Here is a 14,020-nt window from a genome sequence, read left to right as displayed (position 1 = left end):
GCTGTCCTGGAACTAGCTCTGTAGACCAAGCTGGCTCTGAACTCACAGAGATCTGCTTGCCTCTGCCTCCTGAGTGCTGGGATTAAAGGTGTGTGCCACCAAAGCCCAGTTGGAGTCAGCCATCCTTCAGCCAGGTGAGGGGACTGTCACTTTGAGCCTGGTAGCAGATACCATTGGGTACTACTGAACAGCCCTTCCCACAATTCTAGGATAGACAGGAAGGCCCTTTTTCAGAGGGAACCAGAGCTTCTAACTTGACATGTTTGGGCGTTGTCAATAACATCTGACTACTTAATACCAATAATATGGAGAGGGCTATGTCAGAATCATTTGCTGCTCAGAGAGGGAGGGGAGGACCTTTCTTTTTCTTTTTGAGGAGGCTAGTCCCAGCTGGCTTCCAATTCAGAGCTCCATCTGCCTCTGTCTTCTGAGTGCTCGGATTAAATGTATACGACAACAGGCCTGGCTAAAAGGGATCTTTCTAAGCCACCTTACATGAACAGATGTGTGGGGCAGTACAGGGTGTGGGGCAGTACAGGGTGTGGGTGGGGAGGAGTGGAGTGAGGTGAACATTTTTGCCTGAAGCACAAATTATAAATTGATTGTGACTGTCCACTTATGACACACCGATCCAGAGAAATCAACACTGAATCATATCATCGGTGTAAAGATAAAGATGTACATTTATTTCCATGAGTTACAAGTGCATTCTGTTCATTCTAGCAGGCAGTCTTTACAGAACCCATTCTCCATTACTGTCAAAAATTAAGAAAGAAAGAAAGAAAGAAAAAAAAAAAGACAGCCAAGAAATGAAAACCTAACACTAAAATTATCTTTCCTAAATCATCTTCTGGATAGCAGTCTTTGTGGAATACAACTCAGAGGTCACAATAAATTTTGCTTAATTATGATTGGACAGTGATCTCTGCACAGAAAGCTTTAGCACAGAAAGTACTGAACAAGGCAAACTTCTCATCAGAGAGCAGTGAGGGAGTCAGGAGGCACTGTACTGGGATAACACTATCAACTCCACAGCACACGGCGCAGGAACAAAATAGATCAGGAAATAGGAGAGAGCTCGAACAGTTACTGCTAGTCTTTTATGACATTAATTCAGCAGTACCAGAAACACCTCAATACTTGGCAACAGAGCAGAGCTTCATGATGAGAACTCATGAAGGCTTTATTACAAGTCATTACATCGCTGAAAAGTGAGCTTGAGATGCTGGCATGCTTTGGAGAAGAACTGTACACTTTCTCATTTAAAGATGCAGTGTTCCTCTTAGCTAAACCCCAAGGCAGTGAATGCGGTTACAAAATCAGCCTTGTGTGTAAAACAGCTCAAGGCATATATGGAGCTTCACCGTCAACATCTAGGTCAGCTTGCTCTCTACTTCACCAGAAACTTCTACAGCTCAGTGCTTGTGCATCTTGCAGCAAATGACAAGCAGAAGAACTGTTACTTTTAAGTCTCTGGCTAAGGACAGCATGGAACATTTTGGCAAGTGCTATACCTCCATTACAACAGAATTACACTGCTGGTAAAATGCTTCCTAGAATAGTAATCCGATACCTTAAATATGGGACTAACATGAGACATAGAAAAATGCCCCCAAAGGACTCCTGTGACAGAAGTGCCTGCCCCTAAAGCCTGCAATACCATCCAGGGATGTCTACAAGCTCCTGTTCTGGGTAGACAGTTACTAGTCAAACAGATGAAGTGCAAATTTGGAGCTGTCACTGACTTAAAGTGCCTTATGTAATAGCATTCCTCACTGTATAAAGTGAGATGCCAGCGACTGGGGCCAGTTTGGAAAGATTCCCGCTCTGGTGAGGCTGCATGGTTCAGCAGGATGACATGTAGAAAGGAATCAGGAGGGGGAGGAACCACTGCATCTTTCAAACCAGAAAGCAGTTAGTGACTAAAGAAGAGTAGGCAGTGAGTGCACCGAAGTGCACACTGCTGCAGGGCACTGGTGTCAGAAGACATCTCTGGATGAAGGGATTCTGTGAAAGTATAAAAGCCACTACTACCAGAAGCTGCCCCTCCAAGCAGCTCCAAGGAGTCAGAGTGGGTAAGCTGAGACGGGCTGGAGATAGGACCAGGGGTCAAGAACTGGGAGGAACACCGACATCTGAGCGCGTCCAGTCCTCTGAGCCCTCGTCCAATTTAAGATCTGTATCCTGGCTGGAATCTAGCAGTCTCTTCAAAAATGAGTTCTTTGAGCTTCTCCTTAGGTAAGTCATCCAATTCCATGTCAAACTTGAATGGTGCTTCGGCAATGGGCTCATCACTTGGGTCATAATACTGCTCCAGGTATGGGTGGGCCAGAGCCTGTTCAACTTCAATCCTTTTGTGAGGGTTAAATGTCAACATTTTATCCAGTAAGTCCAGAGCTTTAGAGTCAGCATTTGGGAACAGCCTGTTCCATGGCACCTTATTTTTGTGCGGGAGAGAAAGCAAGTAGTTTCTAGCTTTTAAATTTATTATACAATTCAGATCTTCCTGTGATGGAGATCCAAGAATACCCAGGATGTGATTCAACTGGTCAAGGTAGTGCTTCCCGGGGAAGATAGGCCTGTTGGAGAGCATCTCTGCCAGGATGCAGCCCACAGACCAGATGTCAATGGACTTGGTATAACCCTTGGAATTCAACATAATTTCTGGAGCTCTGTACCAACGTGTGGCTACATACTCTGTCAAGAACCCTGTGTGATCATGATCCGGATCTGCAACACGGGCAAGGCCAAAGTCACAGATCTTGAGATCACAAGTGGTGTTCAGCAGGAGGTTGGAAGGCTTGAGGTCACGATGCAGAACATTAGCTGAATGGATGTATTTTAATCCTCTCAGGATCTGATACAGAAAATAGCAGATATGGTCATTGCTGAGGTGTTGTGTCTTCAAGAGCTTGTAAAGATCTGTCTCCATGAGGTCCTGTACTATATATACATCTTTCATTTGCTCAATGGTTGGTGCCCGGATGATGTCATTGATGCCGATGATATTCTCATGTCTGAAACGCAGCAAGATTTTTATCTCTCTTAGGGTTCTCTGGCAGTAGGTCTGGTGCTCAAAAGGGCTGATTTTCTTGATAGCAACTCGAACTTTGTTGAGATTATCGTAAGCTGAGCAAACCATGCCGTAGGCGCCCTCTCCGATGTAGGAGAGGTTGGTGTAGCGCGGCCCCACGTCGAACACCTGCCCGCGGACCATCTCCGGGCCCGCCGCCGCCGCCGCCGCCATGTTGGCTGCTTAGTCGCCGCCGCCGCGCTGGGCTTGACGCTTCGCGGCCGCTGATCGGCTTGTGCAGCGCCTCCCGCAGGGACCGCGCTGCCACCCGTGTAGCCACCGCCGCCCGCGACCGGGAACGAGGAATGAAGACAACACAAGAGAGAGAACTGACCGCCAGTCGAACCACTCTTTTATCAAGTTTTATAAAAATGCAGAATCTTGTTTTACTTTTTTTTTTTTTTTTTTTTTTTTTTTTTTTTTTTTTAAGCTGTGTTGCTAGCACACAGAACACTTCATTGTTTTGGTGGGGGGGGGGGGGGGGGAACATGTGTCACTAACAAAATGTCTCCCAAGATGGATTGATGATGGTTGATGAAAGCATCTCTCCTTGACAATTTAAAGGTCTCCTCTTGGCTCAGGAGAGACGTCCTGGTGTTGACATATGTGGCCACCATGGCAAAGAATGCCTTGTGTGGGAAAACTAAATTCATTTTTTATATCCTCTTCCCCCTGTACCATCAACATAGAGTTAACTCCCTTAAAACCAGAGACCTGTTGGAACCTGACCCCCTAAAATTGGTTTTGCTGGTCTATTGGGCAATCTGGACTTTGCAGTGATAATTATCCTCAAAGGAGCATCGGTTCCTTTTATAGACAAGATTGTGGATCTTCAGAATGATAATTCTGCCGTTTTCATTTCGTTTTCTGAAAGTCAGGGTCGGCTTGTGAAAAGTTGTTAAATAACATCCTTAATGTGAAATGTCAACCCTCACTCTAAGCTCTTCCCCTTTTCAAAGCATTGAATGAAGACTTCACTGGGTTTTATAGTGGCTTTCTGATTTTGGTAGTCTATACAAGAAGGGAGTTTGGAAGTTCTTGTAAACTGTTAATGATTGTCTGCCCATGTCCTGCCTGAAATACCATGATTGTTTATGGAAAGTATCTTTAATAAAGCTGGATAAGGTTTGGCTTGGAAAAAAAAGATAGAAAAAGGCAAAATTGGTGTTTATTAAACATGATGTATAATATAGTAGATTGTACAGGCTGAATGGAAGGGGCAGGGATGAAAGTCTTTTATAACAGTTGAGGAATTATTAATCTTGCCTCATGTATCATTTGTTTAGGTTCAATAAATGAAGAGGATAGGTTGATTTTTCTCTACCTTGTCAAGCAGTACATTTTACATTACCAGTTGTCTTTCTTGAAACTGGCCATTTGGAATCCAGTGTCATGGGTAAATTGGAGTTAGGCCCTAATTTTTTTAAAATTTTTTTTAGACAGGGTTTCTCTGTGTAGCTTTGGAGCCTGTCCTGAACTCGCTCTGTAAACCAGGCTGGCCTCTAACTCACAGAGATCTGCTTGCCTCTGCCTCCCGAGTGCTGGGATTAAAGCCATGCACCACCAACACCCGGCTACCCTAAATGTTTTTATTAACACATCATAGCTCACTGTGTCAGGGTCTGGTTATTCAAGTGTGGGCATGTTTGCTTTTATTTTGGGGCTTTATTGTCTCTGGTCATTCTAGTTTCCAAGTGGCCCATTTCCTGAGCAATCTAGTTCTGGCATGTAGTGTTAATGGAGTTGAAATATAATTTTTACACGTGAAGAAAAGCTGGGATGGTTAGCCTGAGGGAAAAATTCCTCATTAAGTGGTTGGACAGAGAAAGTGCCTGAGGATTTCATAGTTTTCTTCACTAGAGAACCTTAAAGTGATTACAGGTGAGAGCTTCTGTGTGGTGAATGTTAAGGCATTGAGGTAAAGAGGGTTTTGCACATGGGGATGAATGAACAGCAAAACAGGGCAAGCCCTCAAGTTAAATGTTGCTGCCTCAGAAGAAGGGGATGATTTGTCCTGGCTCAGCAGTTGTGCCAGTTCTCAAGCGAGGAGAGATTTCTTTTTGGTAAAACTTAGCTTTATTTTACGCAGACATGTGTTTTGCCTAAGTGTTTGTCTTTGCTCCATGTGCAGAGTGAAAAGAACGTGTCAGATCCTCTGCAAACTGGTCTTAGGTATCGTTGTTAGCCAGCACGTGGCTGCTGGGAACTGAATCGGGGCCTTCGTAAGAGCAAAGTGCTATCAACCACTGAGCCATCTCACCAGCCCTTTGCTTTGTTTTTGAGACTGTCCCATGAGTCCTTATGCTGCTCTTGACCTCCCTGCCTCCACTGCCAAGTCCTGAGATTACAAAACGTGTTTCACCATGCCTAGTTCTTTTCTTGTGTCTTTGGAGTGCCCTATGAAATAATAATTCTCATTTTCACTCTTCCCTCTTAATTCCTCTGCATAATATGTCTGGCATGTCACTCTGGCTTCTCTGTATATTGAATAATTATATTATCTTGCTGGGTACTTATTGTTTTCTAATCAAAAATAGGTAGAGCTAATATATGTTTGTTTGTTTTTAAAGCTTTGGGTACAAAGCCAACCAGCCAAGTCATTCCAAATTCCTGCCGTGTGTCCACGTCAGACCTTCTGCAGAACCCCAGTCCAGGTAGCCCAACTTGCCTTAGGTTTCTCTTTTGGATTAAGGAGAAAACCCATGAAACCCTGTGTCTAGAATTCTCTAAGCACTTGTGTGTGACCACATTTCCAGGAGGAAGTAAGAAAAGCCTACTAAGTACATAAATAAAAGAATAACAGCTCTTGAAAGGGCAGGAGAAAATTCTGTTTAAAAGCCATTGTCTCTGCTAGGCAGTGGTGTCACACCTTTTAATCTTAGCACACAAGAGACAGAGGCAAGCAGGTCTCTGAGTTCAAGACCAGCCTGATCTACAAAGCAAGTTTCAGGACACAGAAAATCCTTGTCTTGGAAAAACAAACAAACAAACAAACAAACAAACAAACAAAGCCATTATCTTAGGCTAGGGTTGTAGCTGACCTTGCAGAGTACTGGTCAAGCATTCATGAATGTCTGAATTCCATACCACATAAAACTGGGTACAGTGCTTGAAGCAGTTAGTTTTTGTCTGTAACTTGAGGTTAGAAAAGTTATTGAGTGCTCAAAGCTTGATCTTCTGCTCCATGGGAACTTGGAAGATAGAGTGTTGAGAGAAATACAGACAATAAAGACTTGCCTTGTGAACTTTGAGGGGAAAGCAACAACCATCAGGGCAGTCCTTGTGATATTTTTGAATTGAGAATCTGGTTTCTGGTCAGCTGGGCTGAAGAATCAATTGTGATGAACAAGATACTAGTACCACTAAAAGGGAACCTTTGCTTTGCTAGACAGTTGATACTGGTTAGCTGACATTGACAAATCAGCTACGGATAAAAGAGACTAACATCACTGATGTGAAATGTTCTGGGAAGGGTTTCTTCAGGGTCAGAGAACAGACTCTGTGGTTCAGAGGAGGTTTGTACATCAAGCTGCCAGCCAACTGAGTACTGGTTTTGAAGTTATAAAGGTGGTCAAGTAAAGTGGCTGAGGCTTGGTACCCTGAAAGGTGAAGGGTAGAGAAGTCATTAGTGAAGAGGTAGCCTTTTAATAGAGACCCCAGGATTGAAGTGGTAATGGAGAGGGGCTGAGACTTGATACTGTAAGGAGTCCTGAAGGCCGTTGGTGAAGGTGTAGCCTCAGTTGCAATGGAAGCCCCAGCATATTGCAGATGGCTGAATCGGGACATGATCACCAAGGACAGCGGCAGATATGGATTGAAGCTGGCCTGGGCTAGCAAGACACATCGAGTGTGCTGTGAATGGCAGAGGTGGGGAAGTGAAGTGGCCTAAGCTCTTTGATCCCAGAAGACCCTGAGTCCAATGTATCAGACACTGAGTTAGTGACATTGTCTCCCATGGGTTTGCTTTGATTTGGTTATAACTGTGCCCTGGTACTTTACTTTTGAAACTGACATATTGAAACAGACATATAGAACACATTTTGGATTGATAGGAGTTTATAGTTAAGAGAGTTGAGATTATTATTCATTTTTAAGAGGATTCATTTGTTATTTTTATTTTATGTGTATAAGTGTTTGCCTGCACACATCTAGTGCATCATATGTGTGCAGTACCATGGAACCCAGAAGATGACATCTGAGTCCCTGGAACTGGAGTTATAAATGTTTATGAGCTACCATGTAGATGCTGGGAACAGAACCCAAGTCCTCTGCAACATCAGCAAGTGTTCTTAACACTGAGCAATCTCTCTGTCCCCAACTTAATTACTTTTAAAAATGTTTTTATACCTGGGTTTGGGGACACAGGCCTTTAATTCCAGCACTTTGGAGGGAAAGACAGGTAGCCAGGGTTACACAGAAAAACTGTTGGGGCTGGAGAAATGACTCAAAGGTTAAGAGCACTGACAAGGTCTTCTATACAACCCAGGTTCAATTCCCAGCACCCACATGGCAGCTCAGAACTGTCCAGAACTCCAGTTCCAGAGGGTCTGACACCAATGGCAAAACACTAATGTACATAAAATAAAATAAGTTAAAACTCCTTTCCATTTTTCCATTTTTATTTTATGTGTATGGGTGTTTTTCGTAGGGGCATATTTATGCATCATTTGTATTCAGTACCTTAGAGGCCAAAAGAGGTCCTCAAATCTCTGGGGACAGGAGTTACAGATGGCTGTGGACTCAAACTCAGGTCTGTGCAAGAGCATCCAGTGCTCTGAAATGTCTGTTCCCAAGATCTGAGACTTTTCAGGATTTAGGGGACTTTTTAAAGTCAATTATATTTCAATTATGAAATAATCACAAGACTTAAGGGGCAGGGTTACAGTTTTTAAAACTTATTTTTATTATTTTTGAAATGTATTTATTTACTAAGGCGTTTGTTTAATTGGGGGGTTTTATTTTGTTTTGTTTTGCCTTGAGACAAGGTTTCTCTGTGTGGAATTTCATTTCAGCAGCACTCAAGCAGTTAAGAAACACCTTTCCTTTTCCTTCTTTCTTTAATTAAATTAATTGTGATCAGTGGTGGCAGCACACACCATTAATCCCAGCACTCAGAAGGAAGAGGCAGGTGGATCTCTTTGAGCTTGAGGCCAGCCTGGTCTACTGAGTGAGCTCCAGGATAAGCTGCAAAGCTCCAGAGACACCCTGTCTCGATAAACAAAAACAAAACAACAACAAAAAAGCAAATGATTGCTTAATTAATTATTGCTTTATTTGTTTATTTGTTTGATTATTTATTTATTTATTTATTTATTTTGAGACAAGGTTTCTTTGTGTAGCCCTGCCTGTCCTGGAACTCTCTTTGTATATCAAGCTGGCCTTGGACTCACTTATCTCTGCCTCCAGAGTGCTGGTATTAAAGATGTGTGCCACCACAGCTGGCTTACTTTTTTTTTGTAAGAAAAGCTTGGCCAGAGAGCTGCTTTTCAGGTTCCAGGATACTGAGGTTCTAGTCCTAGAGAACCAGGCTTTCAGGAGGATCCATAGAAGTCTTCTAAACCAATTAGAATCACTCCTTTTTGGTGCCTCGGTGCAGAGGTCCTAGGCTGCTCAGCAGATTTTTGTGTCCTGATGGGCTTGGGAGCTAAGGAACAAGTGTGGCACTGGTGAATTTGAGTGTGGGTCATCCTGACAATAGAAACAGCTGTGATGGTTCCAAAAGTTTTCTCCTCCCTCCCAGCTTAGGAATCCTGCCACTTGGAGAGTGTGTGGACCTAAAGTCTTCAGCCAATCAGAGCATGCAGGCTGTACAAGATGAACATAAGATGAAAGTGAGGACAAGGCTTAAGTTTTGTAACTGTGGGTGCTGCTCTAGGTACTGGTTCCTGGCTGCCTGTGTGTCAGTCTGTGTAGGGTAAAAGGTTTGAACTCACTTCTGGGTTTGAAAACCCATCAAACCCCACCAATCCCTAGTTCAAAATCCCTAGACTTGCCCCAAGTTCCCAACTTGAAATCCCACCAATCCTCACCCTGAAAAACTCTGCCTGAAAGAAGCCCTGTATAAGACTGTCTCCTGATCTCTCTCCAGAAGGGGCAGCCATTCTCTTGTGGCTCTTCCAATAAATCTCATATGAGGTTTACTGTGTGACATGACTTTCTGGCATTCTTGACTACCTACTGCCAGGATACCTTTCCTCCTCAGACCAATAAGACTTCCACTAGGGAAGTTCCCTTCAAAAGTGTTACATTTACAGTCTGTGACTTCCACTGAGTGTAGGCTGAGTAGGAAGAATACCAACAGATTCAAATGCTGGGCAATGATTGTGTGGGATCAGGCTTCCAGAGAAGTAGAATCTTTCTGGAATGGGCCGTGGACAGTGTGCAGTGTGCAGACACCCCTTATCACCCTGGGGTGTATAGCTTCAAGGCAGTGTCTGGCCTACAACTCTGGAGATCTGTCCCACTAAACATCTGTCTTAGACCCAGCCTGCAGGCTGTCGGCAAACCCATGCCTGAAACCTGCATTTCCCAGTGTGTGTAGAGATCAATGGAGCATCCTGGACCATAGAGCCATTTCACCAGGATGGAGGGAGAAATCTGTTATGATGCTAATGCTGCACTGGAATCCCCTGGTTCTGTTGGTCTTTCTGCTTCTGCCTCCTGAGTTACTGGGATTGCAGACACACAGCTTCATGCCCAGTTAGTATACAACACATCTGTAATATGTATGAGTAGCTTTATGGTAAAACTGATCCCATTCCTTTGTGTGTGTGTGTGTGTGTGTGTGTTTAAGCAGGGTCTTTTGCAGCCAGGACTATACTCAAACTGAGGAGGAACTTGAAGTCCTGATTCCTTGCTTCCGAATTCAGGGACTGGTATTACACGGTTGTGCCAACACACCTAGCCATTTTGTTTTGTTTTGTTCAAAAGTATCTCTCTATGAAGCTGAAGCTGTAGCCTGGGCCTTCTTTGTGGCCCAGGTGGCAACAAACTCACCATTCTCCTACCTCTTGTAGCAGTTTCCTCCTAGGTGGAAACATTCTATCCTGGAGGTCAGTAATTGAAACCAGACGAGGAAGAACTCAAATAACTTCAGACAGTCCATGAAACTGATCAGATCCACTTGGGCACTGCTTCTCAAGAGTAAACAATAAACCTGCTGAGACTCACTCTCAGACAAGTCAAATTGGAGACAGACTAGACAAACTAGGCACCTGGAAGAAGCAGAAACCAGTAGAGCTGCGTGGAAGAGGTTTAGACCAACAGGGGCACGTGGAAGGAATGGATAGGTTGTCCAACCTGTTCAGTTGCCAACAGCCAGTTTTTGTGAGCTCTCACCCCCTCACCTGTGCTGAGGTGGGCGTTGGTTATGCACCTGTCTTTGAGTCATTTCTGTTCTGGTCAGTAACCCCTCACCTGTAAGCAACCACAATTGAACTCATTGACTGGTTCACCAAGTAGGACTTAAGTGGTATCCATTATGGAATAAGTAGGCATGAGTGTTGGCATGATTGTTACATCTCCTCAGGAAATAACACCTCTGTCATATGATACATTTGTTTCTGTCTCCTGGCATCACAGGGTTGTGCCACCACCACCACCAGTTTTCATTTCATGTAAGTGAGTTAGATTCATGGGCACATGGATTGTGATCTGAATAGGCAGTTAATTTAGTCAAATGTGTGTTTTCAAAATTATTCTTTGATTCAGATGAAAACTTTGCTGTTTGTTGTTAGTTATTGGCCTCAGGGATAGGTTCTGGATGTCAATTTTGTGTGTTCTATCGTTTCTAATGGAAAACATTTATTCCTTTCCATTGCAGCATAATGCTTATTAATTTTGCATGATAAGATAATAATAGGTGGTTTCTGTTTGTAAATGTGTCACTCATAATAGAGTATTTTTGTGAATTTTTATTATGCTTTTTTGCTTTGTGATCTGGTGTATAGTTATGACTTTTGTTTTTTGGTTTGTTTGTTTACAGTAGTGAGGTAGTTGTTAGATTTTGAAGCACCTGTCCTAGTTTTTTTTTTTTTTTCTGTGAAGAGTGACAAGAACCACAGAACTTATATAGGAAAACATTTTTTTTTTTTTTTAATTGGGGCTGGCTTACACTTCAGAGGTTTAGTTCATTATTGACATGACAGGAAGATGGCAGCATGCAGGCAGACATGGTACTAGAGAAAGAAAAGAGAGTTCTACTTCTTGATTTACAAGAAGCAGGAAGTAATTGTTATACTACACATGGCTTGAACATTTGAGATCCCAAAGCCCACCCCTAGTGACTCCCTTCCTCTAACAAAGCAAGCTCATTCCAAGGCAATATCTCTTAATAGTGACACTCCCTATGAGTGTTAGGGGCCATTTTCTTCCAAACCACCACAGCTCCATACCTGGTGATTGCTATGTGCATCCTAGTCATGCCAGTTAATGTTTTCTAGTTCCTTGGCTTGCCAATCAAAAATATCTCTTCAAACACGCAACAGCTTCATGCCCCCATTTATTCAGAGTTATATATCTGCTCTTCTGGGCTTACTTTTGTTTCTATAGAGGTTACTGGCTAGTTTATAAAGCAGGTAACTTCTTTTTGTTATAGTTCTGAGAACTAGAAACTCCAAGATCAAGGTTCTTGGTTCAGGGTTTGCTGGGCGAACTATCTCTGACTCCATGATAGTACATATTCTAGAAGAGGCAAATATTGAGCCTCACATGATGCAAGGCTAGAGAGCAAGAAAGCAAAATGCATGTAAGTCTCTCTCAGTTCATTTTTTAAATTTTTCTCTTTTAACAGTGTTATTTTATTTATTTATTTTTCTTATTTTACATATAGATCCCAGTTCCCTCTCTGTCCCTCCCTCCCTCTCTTCCACTCTCTCATGTGTGTGTGTGTGTGTGTGTGTGTGTGTGTGTGTGTTTGTGTGTGTGTGCAGTTGTACATGTATGCAGGTGCCCTTAGAAGGCAAAGGAGGGTATCTGGTTCCAGATCCCCTGGAGCTGGGGTTACAGGTAGTTGTAAGCTACCTGAAATACATTCTGGGAACCAGAATCAGGTTAGTTGCAAAAGCTGCAAGCACTCTTAACTGCTGAACTATCTCTCCAGCCCTTGGTCCATTTCTGAGGTTCCAAATCCTATCCCTAACTGTGAAAACTTTTTATGATTTTATTTGTGCTTATTTTCTATATGTGGCAGTGGGGCATGCAACAGATTCTCAGGTTATCTTTGAACTTGCTACATAGGTGAGGTTAGCTTCCAGCTCCTGATCCTATTGCCTCCAACCCCCCCCCCCACCACCACCACTAAGTACTGGAACTTTAGGTGTGAGCCACCATGCCTGGATCCAGGGTTTCTTTTGTTTAGAAATTTAAATTAGGTTCTGGAGAAATGGTTCAGCAGGAAAGAGTGCCTAGTACTCTTGCAGTGGACCTGACTTCCCTTTGTAGCATCTTCATTGGGTGACTCATAACTTCCTTTAACTCCAGCTGCTGTTCTGATGCTTTCTTCTGACCACTATATTTACAAGTACATTCCCACACTCAGACACATAGAACTAAAAATACAATAAAAGCATCATTGTCACCATCAAAGACATCATTTAGTGTGTGGTGGAATGTGTGCCTCAGTGTGCACATGGAGATCAGAGGACAACTTTTGTGGAGACAGTTCTCTCTTTCCACTGTTACATGGATCCTGGGGATCGAACTCAGGTCAATGAACTTTCATGGCAAGCATCTGCTGAACCATGTCACCATTCCTAATAGACCTTTCAAAAACATTAATAGTATGCCCATTCCTTCGAATGAAGGCAATGAGGGTCAAGGAGCCATAAATCCACCTCAGGTTCCCAGGGCTGTGCTCTGATGCCAGCATGGAGCCTGGCATCTGAACCAGGATGAACTGTGTAAGGGGCCAGCTCCTGCAGTCCCCAGGAGCCCCCAAACTAGAGTACTTTTCCTGACTTCAGCTCTAGCTGTCTGCAGGCTAGCCAGCGCTGCTCAGTGCTTGAAATACCAGGGGAACACCTGCTTCATGAATAACTGGGTGCAGTTTCTCAGCACCACTGACATGCTAGTCGAGCTGGGAATACATGTCCAAACTTTTGGCAAAATTCAACAATGCTGTTTGTAATAGGGCTCTCAGTTTTAAGGCAATTCCCAACCGATGCCCCAGAATTACTGCTCTGGTTGCTGGTCTTGGAGGGCTCATTCTGTGTGCTAGTTTCTGGCAGCTGCTTCAGAAACCAGTAAGGCCTCAGCAGACATCCCATTGCACCCATGACCGCCCCCAGCACCTTCAGCTTGGCCTGTAGGAGAACCCTCTCTCCTAGGTAGCATTACTGCTTATAAAACTCTGGGGAAGGACCCTGAGAGCTTCCTAAATTTCAGAAACAATGGTTCTCTACCGGTGGGTGGAGACCTCTTTGTGGAGTCAAAGGACCCCTTTCACAGGGGTTGATTGAGACCATTGGAAATATCAGATATTTATATTCTGATTCATAACTGCAAAATTAGTTATGAAGTAGTCATAAAAATAATCTTATGGTTGGGGTCACCACAACATGAGGAACTATATTAAAAGGTCACAGCATTAGGAAGTTTGAGAACCACTGCTCAAGAACTTCTAATATGAATTTATTTCCAGGGCCATGTATGTTTCCTTTGCTTTCTGAGTCTTATGATCCTCACTCCAGAAGAGAATATTTTTTATATATACAATTATTATTTTTTCTTATTTTAATATCAATCCCAGTACTCTCTACTTCTGTCCCTCCCATGGCCCCTGACCCTCCTTCTCATCCATTCTTCCTCCCCTCCCCCAAATCCACAGGGTGGGTGTGCCTTCCAGAAGGGATCATCAAAATCTGTCAAGTCATTTGGAGTAGGGTCTAGGCCCTACTCCCTGCCTCTAGGTTAAGGGAGTATCCCTTCATGGGGAATGTGCTCCTAAAG

At 43.4% G+C, this 14,020-nt stretch overlaps 1 protein-coding gene and 1 pseudogene across 1 annotated transcript; one reads left to right on the top strand and one right to left on the bottom strand.

Annotated features, from left to right (window-relative positions):
* LOC127216534 (zinc finger protein 431-like) overlaps positions 1–14,020 on the top strand; it is a 420,225-nt pseudogene that overhangs the window by 382,811 nt on the left and 23,394 nt on the right.
* LOC127216731 (mitogen-activated protein kinase 1) lies at positions 1,083–3,369 on the bottom strand. Its single transcript, XM_051177551.1, has one exon. It carries the CDS (start codon positions 3,245–3,247, stop codon positions 2,171–2,173), a length of 1,077 nt encoding a protein of 358 aa, XP_051033508.1. The 5' UTR covers positions 3,248–3,369; the 3' UTR covers positions 1,083–2,170.

This window comes from Phodopus roborovskii, unplaced genomic scaffold (assembly GCF_943737965.1).
Source record: "Phodopus roborovskii unplaced genomic scaffold, PHOROB, whole genome shotgun sequence".
Taxonomy (NCBI): Eukaryota; Metazoa; Chordata; class Mammalia; order Rodentia; family Cricetidae; genus Phodopus; species Phodopus roborovskii.
Note: the sequence above shows the minus strand (reverse complement) of the source record. Positions and strands in the feature narration are given on the sequence as shown.

Coding starts and splice junctions, on each gene's coding strand:
- LOC127216731 (XM_051177551.1), bottom strand. CDS start 3,247: ATGGCGGCGGCGGCGGCGGCGGGCCCGGAGATGGTCCGCGGGCAGGTG.